The sequence below is a fragment of the Carassius auratus genome, chromosome 46 (genome assembly GCF_003368295.1).
Source record: "Carassius auratus strain Wakin chromosome 46, ASM336829v1, whole genome shotgun sequence".
Lineage (NCBI taxonomy): Eukaryota > Metazoa > Chordata > Actinopteri > Cypriniformes > Cyprinidae > Carassius > Carassius auratus.
The window spans coordinates 14,158,997-14,182,314 of NC_039288.1; the positions used below are offsets into that span (position 1 = coordinate 14,158,997).

General features: G+C 38.7%; 1 protein-coding gene across 13 annotated transcripts in view; it reads right to left on the reverse strand.

Annotated features, from left to right (window-relative positions):
* LOC113064306 (neural cell adhesion molecule 1-like) overlaps window positions 1-5,454 on the reverse strand; it is a 213,255-nt gene extending 207,801 nt beyond the window's left edge. For 3 of the 13 annotated variants that reach the window (XM_026235008.1, XM_026235010.1, XM_026235013.1), the window contains exon 1: window positions 5,182-5,452. In XM_026235008.1, the coding sequence (XP_026090793.1) occupies window positions 5,182-5,233 (52 nt within the window). In that variant the 5' untranslated portion in view covers window positions 5,234-5,452. Of the gene's footprint in view, window positions 1-5,181 lie in introns of all 13 variants that reach the window. The other 10 variants (XM_026235011.1, XM_026235015.1, XM_026235014.1 and 7 more) reach the window with 6 other exon arrangements.
* Between the last annotated feature and the right edge of the window lie 17,864 nt (window positions 5,455-23,318).

Here is a 23,318-nt window from a genome sequence, read left to right on the forward strand (position 1 = left end):
ACGGACGTCTCTGGACTGTATTTGAATGTTATTACCATCACAAAAGCCTGCAGAGTAACTAGAAGAATATGTTTAAAGTTTAGCGAAATGCATTATTCTATTACAAATATAAAAATGAATGCATGATGCAGGGGAACCAACAATTCAAACACAGTAGTCTATATGATAACTTAGTAACTGTTGGATGATGTCACAACCAATGCTTTACAACATAACAGATGAGTCATTCGATTGGACTTTCACCTGCTGCACCTTAAAGGTGAACACCGTAATTTCTGTGCCCCTGTAGACAACAATGGGAACAGCAATCTTTTTGTTTGAGGCAGAGTATCTATAATACTTGGAGAAAGCCAAGCATTAGCACTCCCATTCATCTCAATGGCAGTTTCTCGGCTAGCTCAGGCTCCCCTGGAAGTATGCGATTTGAAATCTGTCATCTTTGCTCATAGCCACTCAGTTCTGAGCACTTTACTTCTGTATGTAATGTTTCAAAGATTTACAATGAAAATTGCATGAACTCTCAAAACACGAAAGCCCTTTATTATAACTGTGCATGTAAATGTACTGACTGAATCAACCAAGGTTGAGTTTGAAGCATTAGTTGTTTGAGCGGCTCAAGTGGGCAGAGTGTTTGTAAGTCATCTAAAAACACTAACAGTCATTATTTTTTCCAATTCTGTTTGGTGCCAGAAATGGCACATTTTAACTTTCTACGAGACAGTAAGGCAAAGAGGAAGAGAGGCAGAGAGTTGTGTTTCTGGTTTAAATGTGGGGGGTGTAAGACAGTGTTTACACTTCTTGAAGTTGCCTCTCAGCCTGCGACTTTAGGAGGCCCTTTTACTTGAGTTAGGAGAAATCCTTTCAGAGATGGGTTGCAGGGATCAGGGGGTGGCTCTTCAGCATCACAAAACCAAACCCATTTCCCTCCTTTTTTTCTTTTCTTTTTTCCCCCCTCCAACACTCTACAGGACGCCTTGAGAGCTTGCACAATGCAAATCAGTCTGAGGCCCCTTTCATTGAGTGATTAATATGCATAGACGACCCATCTTTTTTAAACAGCACAAAATGGAAAACAACTGGAGAAAATTTGGGACGATTGGATTTCAATCAGCTTGCACAAAATAAAATTAATACATTTTTACAAGAAGGAGTCACAGTGTGAAGAGTACAGCATGAAATCATTAAAATGTTTTTATCTGGTGATCCATCCAGTGATCCTACAGCATGGGAGCACATCTTTCTACCAGATCACAATTCCTTTCAGCTCTGAACTGACACTTTTTTCACTGCCATCAGTCTTAGTAAGCAATACAATTATATAATTGACTCTCTAATAATTACCATTCTAACGGACTCTGAATCTCTTTTTTTTTTTTTTTTGAGAGGAACGGTTCAGAGGTGGACCCTTTACCAGTAGAGATAAAATATCTGGTTAATTTTAATGAGACTTTAAAGTTGTGATAAATGTATTATTTTATAACACATAACTATTCAGGAGGCATACATTCTCTGGGGAAAAAAATGTAATAAAAAAATGAACTGGAAAAGGCCTGTCGTTCTCTTATGTCATAGTGTCATAGTGTCATAGTGTCATAAGTCAAAATCTTTTGATTTAATTGTATAACAAACAAAAGCACTTATAATTGGTGAAATGCACCTGAAATACTGAGATTTTTATTAAATATAAAGAATAAAAAAATTAAAAAATATAAAAACACCATAAAAGCACCAAATTATAGTTAAATTCAAACACCACAAAAACACCTTACTTTTATGGTTAGATTACCATGCTAATATATAATAAAATATATAAAAATAACAATATTCATGAACTTTGAACTAGCCACAGACAGAGGATTTCCAGATGTTCACCATTTGGGAATTGTTCCATTATTCTCCTTCAAGTGTTAAAGGGGTCATTGGATGCCCATTTTCCTCAAGTTTATATGATTCTTTAGGGTGTTAATGAAAAGTCTGTAACATAGTTTGCTTAAAATTTCTCAATGGTAGTGTAAAAAACACCTTTTTTATCCTGTCAAAAACAGCTATTTTCAGAGCAAGCCATTCTGTAGCATTTCCTTTAAATGTTAATGAGCTCTGCTGACCCCGCCCCTCTCTTCTGAGCCGCTCTCAGAGAGACTGTTTACTTTAGCCGCATTCATCATGAACGTGCTAATTAGCACATTATTAGGAAAGGCGATTCATTAAAAACCTTACTTAAACTCACTTCTTCTGTTGAAGCTGAATCATGAATGATTTGCACAAACATAGACGCATTTAGGTAGATCAGGAACACATTCCCTTCAGAAACAAATGTAATCCACTTCGTCTTCTGCGGCTCAGATTGTGGGAGTAAATGACGACTGCTATGTTCATTATTTCATCCAACAACAAAACACCTCAATCGCTTGACAATTCTTGTCTACATCTGCTCGGGTGGTGAAAAATGGTGGACTGATGACAGCTGACCCAGGGCGAGTCTTAGGTAAGAAGCCAGTCCAGTCTTTGCTGAAACGCCACTGTCAATCAAACTATCATGGGAGGGGCCTGTCTGTAAGATGTCCCAAAGACAGGAATATAAGATTGACTCGATTTGAGAAAGAGATAAAGATTTTAGTAGATAAAAAAAACACTGGGTGGATTTTTATCATTATAGGGTGGTGGTGTACACACACTGCCCACACACATTTCAGTTCAAATAACTTGTAAAAGTGCAGATAGAGCTAATCTACTACTTTGCCCTCCTATTTAGATCAGGGAAATGTACAGTAAAGCCCCCAAAGCTTATTTTATATCTCTTTAAACTTCTTCAGAGGCTGGTATTTAAGACTCCCCATTTGGCTCTTTGTGCTTTTAATACAGTGAAGCACAGCCTGAAGAAAAGCAGTTACAGTATTTGTGATTTGCTATTCATCTGTATTCAGCAAACACAAACAGCTCTCTGTCGACATCAACAGTATGTGCCTCTACAACAATCACTTTAGTGATATAAAGATAAGGATTGGTGTTGAGAGAGAGAGGGCAGAAAAGAATGAGAAGGCATATGCTCTGAAACCGTTACTCCTCAAACATTGTTTAAACCCCCACAAAAAAACTGTTAATATTATTTCAACGCTTCACTCTTTGTCTTTTATCTCTCAAATAGTGTACTTCACATACGTCCTCTTTTACACATTCACATAGAGCTGATGCTCAAGTGTGACACTGAAACTGCCCAGCTTACACATTAGCACATCTTACTTACACCTGTCACCTAATAATCAAAAAATATCCATATCAGGTCATAAATAACTCCCAAATACTTTGATTGGATGAAGATAACATCATAATCTTTCAAAGGTTTCATCGAGCAATTACTTTACTGAATAAACGCAAACACACTAGACATTCATGAAAAACTCACAAACTCCATCATTCTTTAAACAGGACAAATGTATGAACTCACACAGCTGCACTTTATAACATGCTGCCCTAATTACACACAAATTAAGGACGCCTTCTGTAACCTGCCAGACACACCAGGACAAAATCTCCCACACCTGCTAGGAGGAACCTCTCAAACCTGCTCACACCAGCTGCGAGGTTTGTGAAGTCCTGCCACAACAAAAGGGCAACCAGTGGGACAGAACCACCAACTGGAACATAACATCATCGCTCTGCATCCCGCATACAGATTATAACCACTAACGGCTATCACTGTACAGAACTACTCCATTTCACCAAGCACGTATGTGTAAATGTAATATACAGTCTGGGTCCAGTATATATCCATAATGTGCTTACAGTATGTATATATATATATATATATATATATATATATATATAAACACATAGTAATATCTATATTACATATTTGTCTAAACCACTGCAGATATGTGCATACAATATGTTGATCTCATTAAAAACCTATTAACAAAAACGTATTAACACATGTTTATCCTAGACATCCTGAAATGCTGTGTACATGGGTGCAAATATGCATGTATATAATGTTAATGCTGTCCCAATGTAAAGCTTCTGTTTTGCCATGAGAAAGAGAGGTGGGGGAGGATGGGAGGGGGAGGGGGAGGGCGAGAGAAGGGGTGACAGAAAATAATTCATTCCCGCCCAAGCCTTACTCTCTGATTGGCTGGAAATGATCAACCATGCATTCTAATCATTTCAATAATCACACGAAACATTTTTGGAACAGTTCCATTTATCATTCTTATTTACGCATCGCCTTTTTAATTGGCTGTCTGATCTGCTAATAAACAGCCTGGATATTCATTGCATGAGAAAGGTAACTTCAGTCTTTTAAGGGACAGTTCAGCCATATGCGCACACTCATGTTGTTCTTAAGCTTACTTTTGAGGGACTCAAAAGGAGAGGCACAAGGTTAGAGACAGACAACCTTAGTCACCGTTCAGTTACATTGCATCTCTTTCCATACAACAAGAGTGAATAGTGACTGGGTCACTTTGCCAACATCTCCTTCTAGAAGAAAGTCAGTCATAGAGGTTCGAAATAAAATAAAGGTGAATGAATGAGGTTCTTTTTCTTTTCTCGTTGAACTATTACAACCCAAACAGTCACAATGATAAACTAATTCAAGGGTAATGCAAAGATGTTCCAGTCGCTCAACACGAGCGCTCTCAGCTGCGCCTCAGCACCGCCGTGACCATCCCGAGTATGAACACACGGATGAAAACACACTCATGAAAAACACCCCACAATAAACTTTGGCTGGTTATTTGTGACGGCTTAGCTGGTGATATGTTTACACAACACACCAGCTGGTTGTTTTTCTTGTCTCCCAACACCTCAAAGGAGCCAATGTGCAGTGATGTAGACACAACCATAAACAACGAGATTTCGCGCTCTTACAATTTCAAGAATCGCGGTTTGTTTTTACACTCGAATGCGAGACTCAGACTTCATATCCCACCTTACTTGAGCCAGTTGGGGAACGTGTGCCAGTTTGGCAGGGCTGAGAATAACTGAGTTTGCTTTAACGAAACGGACGGCTAAACCAATGCAGTTTGTAAAGCTGTATCACTGAATGAACGAGCTCGAGCCACCTCGCATCCTCATCCTCAAGCGCGCCGTAGCTGCTTCTGTGCTGTGAAGCCAACGCGCCAGGACAAACAAGGATGCCAAAGGATACAGTAACACAGTGAAACTGATACAAGTGCATCTTACCTGCATAACCAAAGAAAAGCAATGTCCAAATGAGATCCCTTATCTGAAGCATTGCAATCTCTTCCAAAGGTATGCTCCGTGTAGAATAGGTAGAGTTGGTTCAGTTATTATCTAAAAGACTCCGATGCTTTGCCCCTGTTTCAGGTTGTTGTAATATCATGAATTGGTCCTCAGCCGTTGACACCGAATGCGCTCCGAGCGAGCAGCACAGCGAATGAGTGACAAGAGCCGCAGCACGCAATACATGAATACATCCGCCAGCGCGAGAGTATATTATGGAGCGCGCTGGAGTCGCGGGAATAAACTAGTGCGCGCACTTTATTCAGTCTGGTGCCGCTGCAAATCACAAACAGCAGATGGTGCGCTCGGAAAATCTCGTCATGGACTGCTGAGGTTATTCGGATTAGGAATTCTTATAAACTCCACAATGGTTTCCGGTAGCCAAATAAAAGGCGGCTGATGTTTTCTCTCACCAGGCTCATTATATGAGTATAAAGCGGATGTGTGCAGCATCGCAGTAATGACAGTCCTTTCACCTATTGCACGTACTTATAAGCAAATACAAGGAAATACAAACAGGTCAAACAAGTAGAATGCAACCTATTTTTCTATATTACAATGGATTTAATTAACTACTGCTTTTTTTCATGGAAGTAATTGTGATAAATAGCAGGTGCTTAGTTAATCTGTATCAAATGTCAAACAGAAACAAATGGAATGGTTCTGACAACACTGCAATTATTTTTGTTTTCATTCTGATTTTTACACACCCATATGACTTTCTTTAATACTTTTGTGGAGCACAAAATGGAATTTCAAAATATGAATTCTGAATTTAGCAAATAGTTTCCTGGCAGAAGTGTTAAAGAGATTAACAGTGAATTATTTAAACAATTCATGAAATAGTCCAGTCAACAACAGAATGTGAAATATATTTTATTAAATCTATTTTGTTCATTTTAATTGTAATTAAATTTTGATTTCAATACAGTTTATAGTTTTTAGTTTAGTTTTGCTTTGTTTTATTTTTAAAGTAGGCCTATGTGAACCTAGAGACTCAACAATTTACTCACTTTATTCTTCAGATCCCCTTTTGGTGACAGAGGTAGAAGGTTAGATAGATGGCTTGTGATTTACCAATGTCCTGGTTTTGTCTCAATAATTTGTAGCTGAGTGTGAAACTGTACTCCATGAACTGTCAGAGGTTAGAGAGAAGCCTCCTCCATCTCTGTTTTCAATCAAAATTCTACCCAGTGAAGGCGAAAGCAATGCAAATTCTTCCACACGTTGCTACTCTACAGGATGAGCCTTTTAAGGATAGGATAGAGTACTTAAATTGCATCTCTGAATGCTGGAGAAAAGAGAAAAATGCAGACGTAGTTAGACTTTCATCAGTGGGAGTGATGTGGAGGAAAACGGCAGCAATAGTTCACTGCTCTTCAGTGGAAATGTTTGTTTACATTGAAAACTTCAGAATGTCTTAATAAGGGCAGTTTTTTGGAAAATAAACATTCTTTATATTTCTGTGTGATCGGATAGATAGATAGATAGATAGATAGATAGATAGATAGATAGATAGATAGATAGATAGATAGATAGATACAGTATGTGTAATGAGACATAGAATGATGGATCTATCAATTGATAGATTGAAATGTTGGATGGACTGACAGATCAATAGACGGATTGATTAATATATATAAAACTGGATGGATAGACAAAATTATCTCAAAGTTAATTCCTTTTATTGATTTCAGTGTCTTTTTTAACTTATTTTAAACTCAGATACTGAAATAAGGAACAAAAACAGTATGTTCACCTCGTACATGTGTGTGTTTTATTCCTTATCGAGTGACATTTCACAAACCACTACCCAAGGAAAATCTCACTAAGCACATTCACTAAGAGAGTTCATGAACTATGTACACTATATTTATTTATAGCTAATAAACAGTGTAAAAACAGGCAATGAAACTGTCTGGGTAGATTTTCTAAACATGCTTTATATTGCAGGCTTATAGAACGTTCTAATTATCATTCAAATGTCAATAAAAGGAACACAAATGTATTCACAAACAATACAAATCCTTGTTAATGTCATTGTTGTTCATAAAGTTGCTGGTAACAGATTTAAAAGCTCTTGAAAACATATGTATACCTCAGTTCTAGCTCTTAGACAAATGCATTAAGCAATGAAGTTATCAGTCTGTTGAGCAGATGGGGGTAAGGCGTTATATTCTGGCTCATCTAATTAGTCTGAACTGCAAAATTACACATGTAATAATGCACTAAACCATTGTGGCATGAGCACTAAGTCCCTATGTGATCATAAATGCACAATGTTAAAATGCTTCAGCTGTGCCAAATGGCAATGAACAAATACAGCTTTATTTTTGTGACAGTGAGAACATGAAAAGCCTCATAGATTAATATCTCAGTCTAGGGTTTTGTGCCATTCAGAATTGAATTTAGAATATATTTAATAAATACACACATTCTGTATATACACATTTATATGTATGTTTCGGACTGTTTTCACTTGTAAATGGTGCTTAGGCTGTGCATATTTCTCTGCTGATACAGATGAGACATCTTGTATTTTAACTGGAAGTGATGTTTTGAGGTTGAAAAGATTTTAATGATGAATTTGTTGCTTCCAAACACACAGCTTTTCACTTCATTTGACATTATTAGATGCACTGGAGTTGTGTGGATTGCTTATTGATTATGGTGACATTTTTATCAGTTGTTTGGATTCTTCAGTTGATGGCACCCATTCACTGAAGATGATCTATTGGTGAGCAAGTGCTAAATTTCTCCAGATATCTTCTGATGAAAAAACAAACCCATCTGCATCTTAGATTGGCTGAGGGTAAATTTTCAGAACTATTCTTAAAGGTAAATTTTCATAACTATTCCTTTAAGAAGGCTTAAAATACAAACCATTTGGAAGAAAACACCTCTCTCTTAATTATTTTAATTTCTAATATAAGTCACTAACAATGTTTTAGCAACTAAAACCATAAAATAAATGCTCAAGGTTCCATACATCTTTCATGCATGCAACTCTTCAAGTGATTTAGTGATTTAACTAAAATCCACTGTAGTGATATAAAATATTAACCCTGCTCTGTCTCGTGCAATTTAGCTGGCCATTTCTCCAGAACAAGTCAAGGTTAAGATGGTTGAGGGAGAAAAAATTCTAGCCTGCCTGTCTGCCTATACTTTAAGGCAGTGGTTCTCAATTGCAATCTTTCGTCTGTGTGTAAAGATGCTGCAGGCCAGGGGCATAGCACAAATCCCTAAATTAATGTTCTGAAGTGAAGTACTTCAATGGATTTCCCAATCCCAAGGAGTAGGGAACAATGAACACTATGTAGGGACAATGTCAATCCTAACACAATTCATGAAGCTCTCTTTTAATGAGGTGGATATCTGAATCGAGTGTGTTAAATAAGAGAGACATGCAAAATGTGTAGTGTGCTGGTACGTGAGAGTAATATTAATTTCCAACATCTGCTCTTTTTAGAGTTAGGATTAGGATTAAGGTTTGGTTTAGGGGTAGCTGCATATACAGTAATTGTGCATAATTTACTGGTGTTTCTGTTGTACCGTAAGTAGTACATGTAACTTGTAAGGACACTGCAAAATAAAATGTTACCCTCTAATCCTATCTATATCCAACCATCTGTTACCAAACCAAAACACATTCATATTCACCCTTGTGGGGAAATCATAATGCAGCCTAATGCAACATAATGCAAACATATTTGTGCAACTTGGCCTGACTCACTATAAGCTCTGCTAAATGTTCTGTTAGACCAAAAGCTTGTTAATCAGACCTCAAATCGACCATTGGCAATTTTCCCAATTAACACCAATTTAAAATGAAAAAAATGCAGCACAGCCCAGTCCCTCAAATAAAATGCTTTATATACTAATTACCTGTCACACAGAAATCAGCAAAGGGTGTTAGCCAGCGAGGCTTCTAAACTCCCAGAAATGTTCTAGAGACTATCAGTATGCCAGTGGGAAATGGCTAAAAGAGAAATGCAATAATAAGCTTTCACTGTACTGATAAGTAACCATCCCTGACAGGATGGTAATTAGAATGAATTATGGGGGGACAGCAGTTTCTCTCATCCTGCTTACACCGACTTTGTGTGTGTTTGTTGGGAACCTGTTCACTGGGCTGTGAAATCAGAGCCATCTGACTACATTCCCAGGCTGCAGAACATCTATCCCATACCCATCAAATCCTATCCTATCCTAGCCTATCCTCACACATGAGCTTTGTGGCATTTGTATGTTACTTCAGTAATTATGAAAACTGGTGGCGGTGGCATCTGCTTCGTTGTAATCTGGTACAACTGAGCACTGAAATTTTCCGCTCTGTGTAGTGGACTGTGCTTGGCTTTGTGGGATAATACTCTGGTTCACAAGTTTGGGTTTCCTTTAAAGCTCTGGTTTTGTGGACATCCGCTGGGCCTGACAAAAAAGCTACAAAGCGAGCGTGCCTCTTGTTAAGCTAACTGAAATAATATGAATGGTATGCTTATTAAATGGCTGATCGCTGATGAAAGCTCCCCTCTCTCGCTGAGGAAATGGAGGTCTTAATAATCTGCCAGAGCACAACAGTATGGAGTTATGAGGAATCCACATGGGAAGCATTCTCATTTGTTTATAATGACCATAAACTTTAAATAAAGTAGAACTGTAGTATTTATTGCAGCCATTCACCGCACAGGTGTGATGGAAAAACTCACTCTTCAGTTCCAACCATTGGTGGCTGGTCGAAACTTAGGTAGGTTCAATTTCAGCATATATCCCAGTCTGATTTATCACTGTGTAACAAAAGGTAAACTATTAAGACTTTTACATTTTGTAAATAAAGATAATTGGTTTACTAAGTTTAAAATTAAGTTTGAGGAAGATTCTCAAAAAAAAACTACATTTTCTGTAAGAATTTTTCAAGATAAATTAAAACGTTTATTCAATTTCATAATTTGCAATTTATGTATACAGTGCAATAACAAAAACTGTGATGAAACAATGTCAAGCTGCAATACCAAACAGCAACACAGAGATGCCTACAGACCACTATATCAGTCACCTTAAACGGACTATATAAATATATACAGATCCATTCACAACTGTTAAACAGAGCAAAACATGCTACTTCAGGGAATGTCCATTATAATGCAGACATGTGACCACACTGAAATGTGCTTGTGCAAAAAGCTATCAGAGAGCACACATACCTGTTTGTTTATTTGCACACTAATAATAATGGACTTGTTTGTGTCTAATAATGTACGACTCCTGTATGTCACTGCAATTCTCTTTACCTCCATTACAATCATCCTCCATCAAAACTTTACTGGTGAGATACTTGATTGCTTTATTCAGGCCATACAGACTACAGTAGTCCCAAGATCATTAATAGAGGTATATTTGTTCCCACCAATTGCTGCACAAGTTTACGTTTGATGATGAAAGCGCATTAGTGCTAACCCTCCCAGAACACATACACTGCATCTGAAATTGCATACTTGCCTACTATACAGTAGACAAACAGTACGAGTAGTATGACTGAATTCATAGTATTCAAAAAACAGTAGGTGAAATGTACCCGGATGACCAACTACTTCCGCCTACATTTTGAAGTGCATTATCGATGTACACTACTTTCCCATGAAGCCACGGGAGAGGATTTATGAATGGCAGTGAAGCCAAGGGGGAAAGCAGCCGGCCAGGACAAGGCACAACATAGCAAGGCAAAGCAGGATAGACATAACCAACAATGGTATATACAACACATGTAACAAACAAATAACGAACCAGCACAGGACTGCAGACACAAGGAGAACGAATAGGGAGACAAACGAGGAGGGTAATGAGAGATACACAAGTGGAACCACTGAAACAATGACCAGATAACAAGAAGGGTGGGGCTAAGACACTAGACAGGAGAGCATATAACATAAACACAGGACAAACCATGTGCTCAGAACAAAGAAACAGTGTCTTCTGTAGCCATCTAGGGCACACCAGCTGATGACTACTCAAGGGGCAATTCTCAGCCAGAGTGAAATCACCCAAAAAGGGGCGGTACTCCACAGAATTAGCTTGGTGCTGATTGGACTATATACTGTATATCGAGAGGCAGAACAAACAGTCTAGAACAGTGACAGCTGTGGATAAATGTGATGCACTTGGTGGTGCATCGCCCTACTGAAATAATGAAAAAAAACCCGCCCCTGCTTTCAACAGACTCCTCTTGTGTAAATGCAGAAGCTGGTCTTATTGTGGAACACATCAAATCATCAGATGTGATGAATGGACTTTCTGTGGAGATGGATGGAGAGGGACAATGGCCATAGCACACGAGTGGCATTCTGTGGGTCCAACAAGAATAAATCAGAGACTTTTTAGTGAATTTAAGGAGGATTTGAGAGGATGTTTTACATAATCCAATTAACTTTAGGGGGTTGGCACTACCTAGGCTCTATTGCATTACTCTCGCTAAGCAGGAAATGAAAGTTTGAGGATCCTGACAGATAGGAGTTTGGCCTTCATCTCAGGAAAATTTATTGCCAGAATATTTTTTTCAAATCCCATAAAACAGAGTGATTACCATTTGTGTCTAAAAAGTTGATTATAAATTTCTCACTTTGGAAAAGTCTGGACAGTAATGAGTAATCTACACAATTAATGTTCTGCTAGAGTGCATTTTACAAGTGCATTTTATATACATTACTGTTTCAAGTTGTGAAGTTTGGGGGGGGTGTGTGTGTGTGGTGGGGGGCGGGGGTGCTGGGGGGTTTGGCAACTTGGCAACGGTTTAGAGTAGATTTTAGCAACACACTCAACAAAACTTACTTGTTATACCACAGAAACAAACAGCTGGCAGCTACAGGTCACTTCTGTATATGCAGTATCTCAAAAGGCACCACACCCATAGGTCTAGAATAGAATGACACTGGATATATTTAAACGATATCACATAAGAAAGAAGGCTTTAATATCAGTATGTCTGAGATTACCTGCATCACTCAGCTTGCAGCCTTGGGCCTGAAACTGAATAACAGCTGCAATAATACTAAGTAAAATAGTCCAGTTGAAAGTATGATTTTACAACAGTTTTACACAGCAGTTTAATCCATTTAATAAAAGTTGTTATCAAGTAACTTACACTACTGTTCAAAAGGGTTAGTAAATTGTTTATATATATATATATATATATATATATATTCTGGAAAACAGTCTCTTAAGGGTGATAACTTATAAGGTAATGACTTATAAAAGTGTAATTATGTGAAATATTACAATATAAAACTGTTTTCTATTTTAATGTATTTTAAATTTGAATTTATTCCTGTGATGGCAAAGTGAATTTTCAGCATCATTACTGCAGTCTTCTGTGAAACACCGTCCTTCAGAAATTATTTTAATATGCTTATTTGGTTCCCAAGAAACATTTCTTTTAGTGATCAGTGTTTTTGTGGTTTTGTTATCTTACTGATCCGAAAATTTTGAACAGTAGTGTAGATAAAAAAGACATATGGCTAGTTTGTTTGTAGATCTGTATCTGCCAACAGCAATTTCGTCTCACAGAAACTCAAAAGTTCTATAACCTCTCCAGATCCAGTTCAGGTTTTTCATTTCCCACTCCCTGCTTGCTCCATCCTCACTGGTAAGAGAAACTCTGCAGAGAGAAAAAAACACACAGACACTAACTCTCTCCTTACTTAAGGCAGAGTCACATTCCTGGCACCGTATCCAATCCGCACCAAATAAATACTCTGATCTGGAAAGCCGTAAACAAACAAACAGAGTGATATAAACAGTGAAGCTGATACTCTATATTACCACTCTTGGAAGCAAATTTGATGTACCAAATAGAAGGTAATATAATGTAAAATCATTATCTCACCTCTAAATCACCTTCCTCAAGCACTGTAATAATATAAAATGCACAATAAATAATTAAAATGCTTTTTAAAACAGTATGTGGCCTCGTTGTGGGTGACCCATATGTCATCCGCATAATGAATGCAATGCTACAGAAATGAGCAAATGTCCTTTGTGCCAAGACTATATTTGCATCAGGATTCCAGACCTTTCTGGAAAAAAAAGTAGTAGTTTGGTGCTTAAAAAAAATGACACAAGCTGCAGACTCAGGAACAGTAGCTTGAAGCAGTGGGAGGTTTTCCCAGCAGCTGTCATCTGTCAATGGGCCTGACTACTCCACACGACCACCCCACCCTCGCCGCCAGATGTCTCAAGTTCCTGGTCCCTTTGGGCCCGTTCATCAGACTTGACAGTAATCCCAGCCTCAACGTGAAGCTCATCCAGGAACACCAGGGAACCCCCTTCATAGTTTGGAAGTACAGAGCAGTGAAATGTGGCTTCTTCAATACAACCGCTTCAGAATAAATTACCACACGGTTTGCTTATGTTACTCAGAGGAATTTGTTTTAGTGAAAGAATATGTGAACCAAGACATGTTTGACAATATTTCAACTCAAATACAACTATTTAGATTAACGTGATAAAGATTAGCAAATGTTAATGTTCTCTGTTGAGGACTGTAATTGTGGCTAAAAAAAAAAAAATAAGATTCCTAGATTCCTGCATATGTGGAGAACGTTAAAAAAAAGATATTGAAGAATGTTTCAATGGTTTTTGCCCATACGATGAAAGTCAATGGGGTCAACAAACATTGGACCCCATTGACTTTTATAAGGATCAAAACAATCTTCCACAGTAGAATGAAACCATACAGGTTTGATAGTCCTGCCCTAAAATCACACTTTTATCTAAGAAATTAATTCACAGTAACTTTCATCAAAATTAATAAGATAAACTTTCAGGGAAATAAACCTACAAATGGTTCTGTCTTGTTATCTGTCCATATTAAGCTTGGAAAAAGGATCCACTTCACCTTTAAGCACACAAAGAAGAAGTCTCAGCACTTTCAGATAGACATCTCGATAGTTTTCCATTTCATTTCAGTGTGAGGCTAGAGGGGAAACCCATCCAAAACTAATAACAGGTTGCAATAAGACTGTGCGGGTTTTTGTAATGTGACTCAGCTGGAGAGCAATCTCTGGAGTTTGCATGGCCTCATATTGCCTCATTTGTTGCATCTTCCTTATATTGCTGGATTAATGAGCCATTTTATCTGCCCATGACATCTGATGCAGTTCCAAAAGCTGTTTAACATGTCGTGAAGAAACTAATGCAAAGTTTGAATAGTTTTGAGTTTGAAGAATTATAGCCACTCTGCATCGTTTAGTAACATACAATGGCAAATATTTCTAGCTAAAACAAAAGCATAAGAGGACTTTAAAGATTTGACCCCTAAATGTATGAGCTGCAAGCATAAGGAAGCAAGAAATTTGCCCTGATGAAACTAGATTGAGGTTTATGTTAAGAGCTCAACGTTTAACGACAGACTTAATTAAACACTGCAGTGCATTTCTTCTTTTACTGACTGGGTCAGAACTTTTAATAAACTCTATCTGGTGTGAGTCTAGGCAGTCAGAGAAATTTACAGGGGAAAGTTGGTGGCAGGTAAATTGCCTATAATTTGAGGCAATTATGTAAATACCTTGTTTGCTGCAATGACTTCAAAACCAATGCGGCGAATAGTAGATGGAGCACAGTGTTTCCATGGACTAACTCCAATTCTGTGGGGCTCCTGCAGAGTGATGAATCTAAGCAGAGCTGAGGAGATCTCAAGGGATGATGCATTAACATTAAAGCAGAGGTAAAAATTCAGCGGTCAGGCCTTGGGCACCAGGCTATAAATATCTTTGACTCAATCTAGCTCAATTAGCAGAATTAATAACTGATAATGTTAGTGATTAAGATACCTACATCTGCCTTTACCAGTCCACTAATGCATATAAAATTTAAAGCGGAACCAAACCTGCTGACGTTTGTTGTTGTTTTATGCGGAGAGGTGGTTGGTTGATCAAAATAGTTGGCGAATTGTTCCATAAAACTGATGGCGTACATTGGGGATGTTTTCAATTGAAACAGGACAATTTGAGCCCAGTCAGAGTTTTAAGTGTTTGGCGGGATGCAGTTAATAAGATACCTGCACAGGATTTAGATGCTATGCTTGCTGCCAACATACATTTTGCTTGGGCCAGTTGTTTGTTTTTACCACTATATTACAGTTTTTGTTTAATGTGACATGATATGATACAATACTATGATATAAAAAAAATGTTAATGTTGTGCTGTCACAAACTCCAATGATGAAATGCAATTTGAAAGCTAAACTGAATCACCTTGATTATGCATCATGTTCAGGTGCATATTTATTCTCAATTATATGTATATCATTAGAATTATAACAACTATAATGTGATGTTGAATTTAGAATAACCAAGGAACAGTGTTTATGTTAGGAAATATTACACATCATTAGATATTACATAAAATGGGTAGAATTTCATCACCCCATTGTGTGCTGTAAAATTCCATTATTTTTCAAATGAGTGGAGTAGAAATGTACAGCAATCAGACACAGGTCAGTGCAGACAGTTTGCTGAAACTACAAGAAAGTAAACAAATATAACACAGAACTTTGTTTAATAATCTACTATTTGGGGAACTACTTGCTAAGAATTGTTAAAATAAGTAAAAAACATGATTCCACGATGAATGCTGAACTGACACGGAGAACTTGTGGTGCCATGTAGGGGTGGAATAAGAAGCATAAGTGGATTTAAGAGGTAATAATGATACACAGCAATATAATAGAGACGATTTACCATGGCCAAGTGTCTGATTTTGTTTGCAGGATATCTCCCAGATAGGAGTAAAATCCAAATTTAGTAAGTCCAATGAAATATTATATGAGAAGAAAGCAGAAACTACTAACTTGTCCTACTGGACCTGATTTTTTTTCTGGTAAAAAACCAAAACAAAAATGAATAACTACAATAATAATAATAATAATAATAAATATGATTTTCAAACTAAAGTAAAAGGGCTAGTAAAAACAAATCTGGTAATAAAAAAAAAAAGTAATTAAAAAAATAATAATTACATTTAAAAATCACATAAAAAATAAGAATTTAAAATTAAAGTAAAAAACATAAAAAAGTAATTTTCTGAACATTAAAGAGTTGATAGTTTGATTCATTTCATCACTCAGAAATGTGCATTAAAATGTTTGAGTGAAATATACTTGTTTGCAAATATTGTAATTTATTGCTGCATATCTTAAATTATTCATCAGTTGTTATGTTTAAAATGTTATGTTTAAAAATGTTGATACTTAAAACAAATTTTTACTGTATTTCTGTCACGGTTCATGAATTCACTCTCTCTCTCGTCTAGTGTGCTGTTGTGTGTGTATGTGGGCTCCCTTTATGAGTTCAGTAACCTGTGTCTCATATTGTCAGATCGTTGTGCTTCCCGGTATGTTCTTGTACCTGTTCCTGTGTCTGTCTAGTTGGATTGGATTCCCCGTGTCGTCGTCGTGTTCTTAACCAGATTAGCACTGATTCACTAAGCACCGTCACGAGGGTTTACTACTCTAACCGGAACACCATTCAAGAGATCATCACTGGACTGAGCACCTTCACCAGTTGTCCACCGAGGTCCCTGCATCAGAGTTCCATTCTGCGATGTGTCCACCCGCCTGTTCTGCTGTGCTTAGATCGTCATTGTTCTATGTTCTGACCTTATGTACTGAGTACCAATAAATAGCGTTATTGCATTTACATGCTGTTTCTGTCTTAAGTAACAGAACGATCTGACCCATTATGGATTTAGCAGGCGCTATAACTTGGGATGAGTCCGCGGCTCGTAGCATCACAAGAATGGCCACCCAAGAGGAGAACATCTCTATCACAGGACGGGCGGTCCAAGCGCTTGTGACGCAGGTGTTCGAGCTCACCCAACAATTACAACAGCTAAGACTTCCCACTGCGCCGCCCACACTGCCAGTTCAGCCCTCTCCACCAGAGCCGCGGCTGTGGCGAGAACTGAGACTGCCTACACTATATGGATATGCAGGTTTTGTAGAGCATTTTTGACCCAATGTTTTATGCAATTTGCATTACAGCCACAGATGTTCCATCAGGAACAGTCCAAAGTGGCATTTGTGTTGATGCTGTTATTGGGCAAATCAGCTCTCTGGGGAACGGCGGAGGTCCCAAGGACTGTGCCTATACTGCGGGAGGGCGGGCCACTACATCCTCTCATGCCCCTTAAAAGATCAAGCCCGGTAGTAACTATGAGGCTACTATCGGGTGGGATCTCTGCCGAGAAGACCTCATCATCGCCATCATCATCTACTCTACTTCCGGTAAGACTAATGTGGGCAACCAACACATGACACCAAGGCCTTACTGGATTCGGGGGCAGAAGGTAAGTTTATGGACTTGGAACTGGCTCACCGTCTTCACATTCCTATCACCCCTCTCACGTACAAGATTTCTATCAATGCTCTTAATGGACAACAGCTTCCGAACATTTCACACACTACTGAACCCATCACTCTCATCACGTCTGGCAACCACACTGAGACTATAACAGTCCTCCTCATGAACTCACCTCTGACACCCATCGTACTTGGTCATCCTTGGTTCACACAGCATAATCCCAGAGTCAATTGGGGGCACAATTCTGTATCTATGGGGAGTAATACGTGTCATAAATCATGTCTAGCGTCTGCGTGTTCGTCTGTACCTGTGTCTGTTTTTCAGGAGGAGGCAGTGAATAACGTGCCAGGGGAGTACCAGGACCTGAGAGAAGTGTTCAGTAAGTCTCGTGCTGCTTCTCTTCCTCCACATCGTCCCTACGACTGTGCCATAGACTTAGTGCCAGGTGAGTCTCCGCCTAAGGGCAAGTTATATTCACTTTCTATTCCAGAGAGGGAGGCTATGGAGAAATATATTTCTGATTCTCTAGCATCCAAATTCATTAGATTCCTCATCTCCAGCGGGGGCGGGGTCTTTTTTGTGCGGAAGAAGGATGGGTCTCTGTGACCATGCATTGATTATCGAGGGTTGAACAACATCACGGTAAAGAATACTTATCCTTTGCAGTTGATGTCTTCAGCCTTCGAGCAATTAGAGGGAGCATCCATCTTCACAAAATTGGATTTACGTATTGCTTATCATTTGGTTCGCATAAGGAAGGGTGATGAAAGGAAGACCGCGTTTAATACCCCTAGGGGGCACTTTGAATAATTGGTTATGCCTTTCGGCTATCCAACTCACCAGCAGTCTTCCAGGCACTCGCAATGACGTGAGAGATATGGTTGACTAATTCATATATGTTTACCTGGATGACATATTGATCTTTTCGTCTTCTCTCCAGGAACACGTTCAGCACATCAGACGAGTGCTTCAGAGGTTGCTAGAGAATGGGCTTTTTGTCAAGGTGGAGAAATGCGTTTTTCATGCACAGTCTGTTCCTTTTCTAGGGTACATCGTCTCGTCTGAGGGAATGCGTATGGATCCTGACAAGGTTAAGGCTGTGATAGATTGGCCAAGTCCAGATTCCCGTAAGGCCCTACAGAGTTTTCTGGGATTTGCCAATTTTTATCTGCGTTTTATTCGCAACTTCAGCCAACTAGTCGCGCCTCTGACTGCCTTTACCTCCCCCAGAACGACGTTCAGGTGGTCTGATACAGCGGATGTGGTCTGTTTCATTTTGGCTCCCATCCTCTTTGCCCCTGATCCATCACATCAGTTCGTGGTGGAGGTCGAAGCATCAGAGGTGGGGGTAGGAGCAGTTCTTTCCCAACGTTCTTCCACAGATGACAAGATGCATCCTTGCGCGTTTTTGTCTCATCGTTTGTCACCTGCCGAACATAACTATGACATTGGTAACAAAGAGTTGTTGGCAGTCTAGTTAGCACTGGAGGAATGGCGTAACTGGTTAGAAGGGTCAGGGGTACCTTTTATCGTTTGGACCAATCACAAGAACCTAGAATATATTAGAACTACTAAAAGACTCAACACTAGGCAGACTCGGTGGGCACTTTTTTTTTGGACGTTTTGACTTTTTCTCTTTCGTACCGCCCGTGTTACAAACAAATAAAACCAGATTCTTTATCTCGTATTTCTGACCATTCCGAACGCCCGTCTACTCCCGAGTGTATTTTACCCGAGACATTAGTGGTCCCCACTCTCAGATGGGAGGTCGAATCAGCCTTAGAAGGGGTAACGCCTCCGCCCGATTGCCCACCAAACCGGTTGTTTGTGCCAGAGGAGTATCAGTCTGACATTATTCGGTGGGGTCATTGTTCCAGTATAGCGTGTCTTCCAGGAGTAAATTGCACCAGTTTTTTGGTAAAGCAACAATTCTGGTGGCAATCAATGGCTCGTAACATCTGCAGTTTTGTTTTGGCTTGCTCGGTTTGTGCCACTGGTAAGACTTCCAATCGACCACCGGATGGGTTACTCCAACCGCTGTCAGTCCCTTCAAGACCCTAATCCCACATTGTGCTAGATTTAATTACCACCCTCCTCCTGTTCTGCTGTGCTTAGATCGTCATTGTTCTATGTTCTGACCTTTTGTACTGAGTACCAATAAATAGCGTTATTGCATTTACATCCTGTTTCTGTCTTACGTAACAATTTCACACCATCAAACAATTTAATAGAAAACACATAAGTATGATACATATTTTCAAAAGACTAAAAAAAGCAGCTTTGAAGCCCTACCCAGTGATGTGTTTGTCTTTCCTCTGTTTCCTATATATAGTGCATTCTCCGAAAATCCCATTAACATTTCCCACTGTCTCATCCACTGTCAGTGAAATATTGCTATTGAGAGACTGCATATTTCACAAACATATTTTAGACATTTGTTCTCAAACCCGTCTCTGCAAGCCAGACCTGCTGTGATTTGTTTTCAGTGCTCAGTGAAACTGATTCAGCGGATATTGAAAGAGTCATCGTCTTGAATCATTAGACACGCACTGACATAAGTGACGCAAGCTATGCTACAGCCGTGAAAGAGATGAACAGGTATGTATATAATTTGATATCACATTCTGAAGAAAATCAGAAAAGAGTGTTTTTTGTTCATGCAAAATACTAGACAATACTAGACTAGACAAAATACAAGACAATACTAGATTTTTGTTGCTGGCTGTCGGGGTGTTTCTTTTTGACTAACTCATATTTTTTAAGACAATAACCAACGGGGGACAGAAAGAGGGGGCCAGGATGGAAAGTATCTTTCAGGTCACCCAAAGTGCAACTCCAAAGGCTATCAGCTATAACTTCAGACGCTACCCTCAGTATGAACATTAATGATGCTTTCCTTATAAATAAACTAATTCATGAATAGCAATTCATTGTAAGATATCCAATAACAGCATTAATGACCTCCATAAAACAAATGGCATCACATCAAAAAAAAAAAAAAGGTTTTCTGTCCACACCCATCCACTCCAACCTCTACCCCCTCCTCGGAGCAGCTCTTGGGGAAGTGATTCCTGCCTGTCACCATATTTACAGCAAGCTCCCCAAAGAGTTTTTCACGGACAAGTTGGCAACTCACAGTAAACAAGTGCCTCTCTCTGAGAGCGGAGGAGAGTGAAGACTCCACTTGTATGCATGTGTTTGTGACAGCAGACTATGAGACTGTTATAGGGGAGAAGAGCTGATATCTTCTTTACCTAAGGGCACAGACATACAGTATTGTTCAAAATAATAGCAGTACAATGTGACTAACCAGAATAATCAAGGTTTTTCGTATATTTTTTTATTGCTACGTGGCAAACAAGTTACCAGTAGGTTCAGTAGATTCTCAGAAAACAAATGAGACCCAGCATTCATGATATGCACGCTCTTAAGGCTGTGCAATTGGGCATTTAGTTGAATTAGTTGAAAGGGGTGTGTTCAAAAAAATAGCAGTGTGGCATTCAATCACTGAGGTCATCAATTTTGTGAAGAAACAGGTGTGAATCAGGTGGCCCCTATTTAAGGATGAAGCCAACACTTGTTGAACATGCATTTGAAAGCTGAGGAAAATGGGTCGTTCAAGACATTGTTCAGAAGAACAGAGTACTTTGATTAAAAAGTTGATTAGAGAGGGGAAAACCTATAAAGAGGTGCAAAAAATGATAGGCTGTTCAGCTAAAATGATCTCCAATGCCTTAAAATGGAGAGCAAAACCAGAGAGACGTGGAAGAAAACGGAAGACAACCATCAAAATGGATAGAAGAATAACCAGAATGGCAAAGGCTCAGCCAATGATCACCTCCAGGATGATCAAAGACAGTCTGGAGTTACCTGTAAGTACTGTGACAGTTAGAATACGTCTGTGTGAAGCTAATCTATTTTCAAGAATCCCCCGCAAAGTCCCTCTGTTAAAAAAAAGGCATGTGCAGAAGAGGTTACAATTTGCCAAAGAACACATCAACTGGCCTAAAGAGAAATGGAGGAACATTTTGTGGACTGATGAGAGTAAAATTGTTCTTTTTGGGTCCAAGGGCCACAGGCAGTTTGTGAGACGACCCCCAAACTCTGAATTCAAGCCACAGTACACAGTGAAGACAGTGAAGCATGGAGGTGCAAGCATCATGATATGGGCATGTTTCTCCTACTATGGTGTTGGGCCTATTTATCGCATACCAGGGATCATGGATCAGTTTGCATATGTTAAAATACTTGAAGAGGTCATGTTGCCCTATGCTGAAGAGGACATGCCCTTGAAATGGTTGTTTCAACAAGACAATGACCCAAAACACACTAGTAAACGGGCAAAGTCTTGGTTCCAAACCAACAAAATTAATGTTATGGAGTGGCCAGCCCAATCTCCAGACCTTAATCCAATTGAGAACTTGTGGGGTGATATCAAAAATGCTGTTTCTGAAGCAAAACCAAGAAATGTGAATGAATTGTGGAATGTTGTTAAAGAATCATGGAGTGGAATAACAGCTGAGAGGTGCCACAAGTTGGTTGACTCCATGCCACACAGATGTCAAGCAGTTTTAAAAAACTGTGGTCATACAACTAAATATTAGTTTAGTGATTCACAGGATTGCTAAATCCCAGAAAAAAAAAATGTTTGTACAAAATAGTTTTGAGTTTGTACAGTCAAAGGTAGACACTGCTATTTTTTTGAACACACCCCTTTCAACTAATTGCCCAATTGCACAGCCTTAAGAGCGTGCATATCATGAATGCTGGGTCTTGTTTGTTTTCTGACAATCTACTGAACCTACTGGTAACTTGTTTGCCACGTAGCAATAAAAAATATACTAAAAACCTTGATTATTCTGGTTAGTCACATTGTACTGCTATTATTTTGAACAAAACTGTAGTTTAAGGTTTGGGAAGGACAGCGTGGCATTGAAATATGGTAAAAAACTGTGAATTATGAAGCTAGAGCAGCAGTTTGTTTGATTACTGCTCATGCAGACTATGACAGCCACTCTGTCAATCCAAGGATGAGCAGAAACCTTGACATGTTTAAAGCCTGTTTCTACACACATATTCCATGCTGAAAAATAAAAAGGTCACCATGTTGTGAGACAAAGTCACCTTGCAAGAAATAAAGTCATATTGTGTTGTAATAGAAGAAAAGTATTGAGTTATATTGAGTTGCAGTAGAAGAAAAAGTTTTATTTAAATAAATAAAAAAATGGTAAATGCTAATACTAATGGTTGGGTGGTCCACATTGAGAAGAAATCCTCCACTATGTGAAGCATGTTAGTTGCAAACATTGTGAAGACACCGTGCCATACATGGAAGTCTCCTGGATATTCTAATACATGTGATTAGACATGCAAGCACTTCAGTTAGACTCTTGAGGAATGTACAATTCATCTACTGATGAGTCTAAGTCATCCACATAAACAATTACTAATATGATTAATATTAGCATGCCATTTGCTAATGAGAGGCGACATGTGAAGATTTACCATTAGCCCTAATTAATTAGAGCATGTTGTGTCAAACATAGCAATATAATTTGCTGTCACTCGTGGCAGTTCATCCAATTAAAAATGACCTTTAGTGCTGGGATTTCTGATTACAATGAGCATTTTAAAATGTTATCAGCTAGCATATATGTACAGCATAATAATGTTCCCCTCCAGATCCACATTTCAAATGTTGTGTCATATAGTTGACAGGCTAATAGC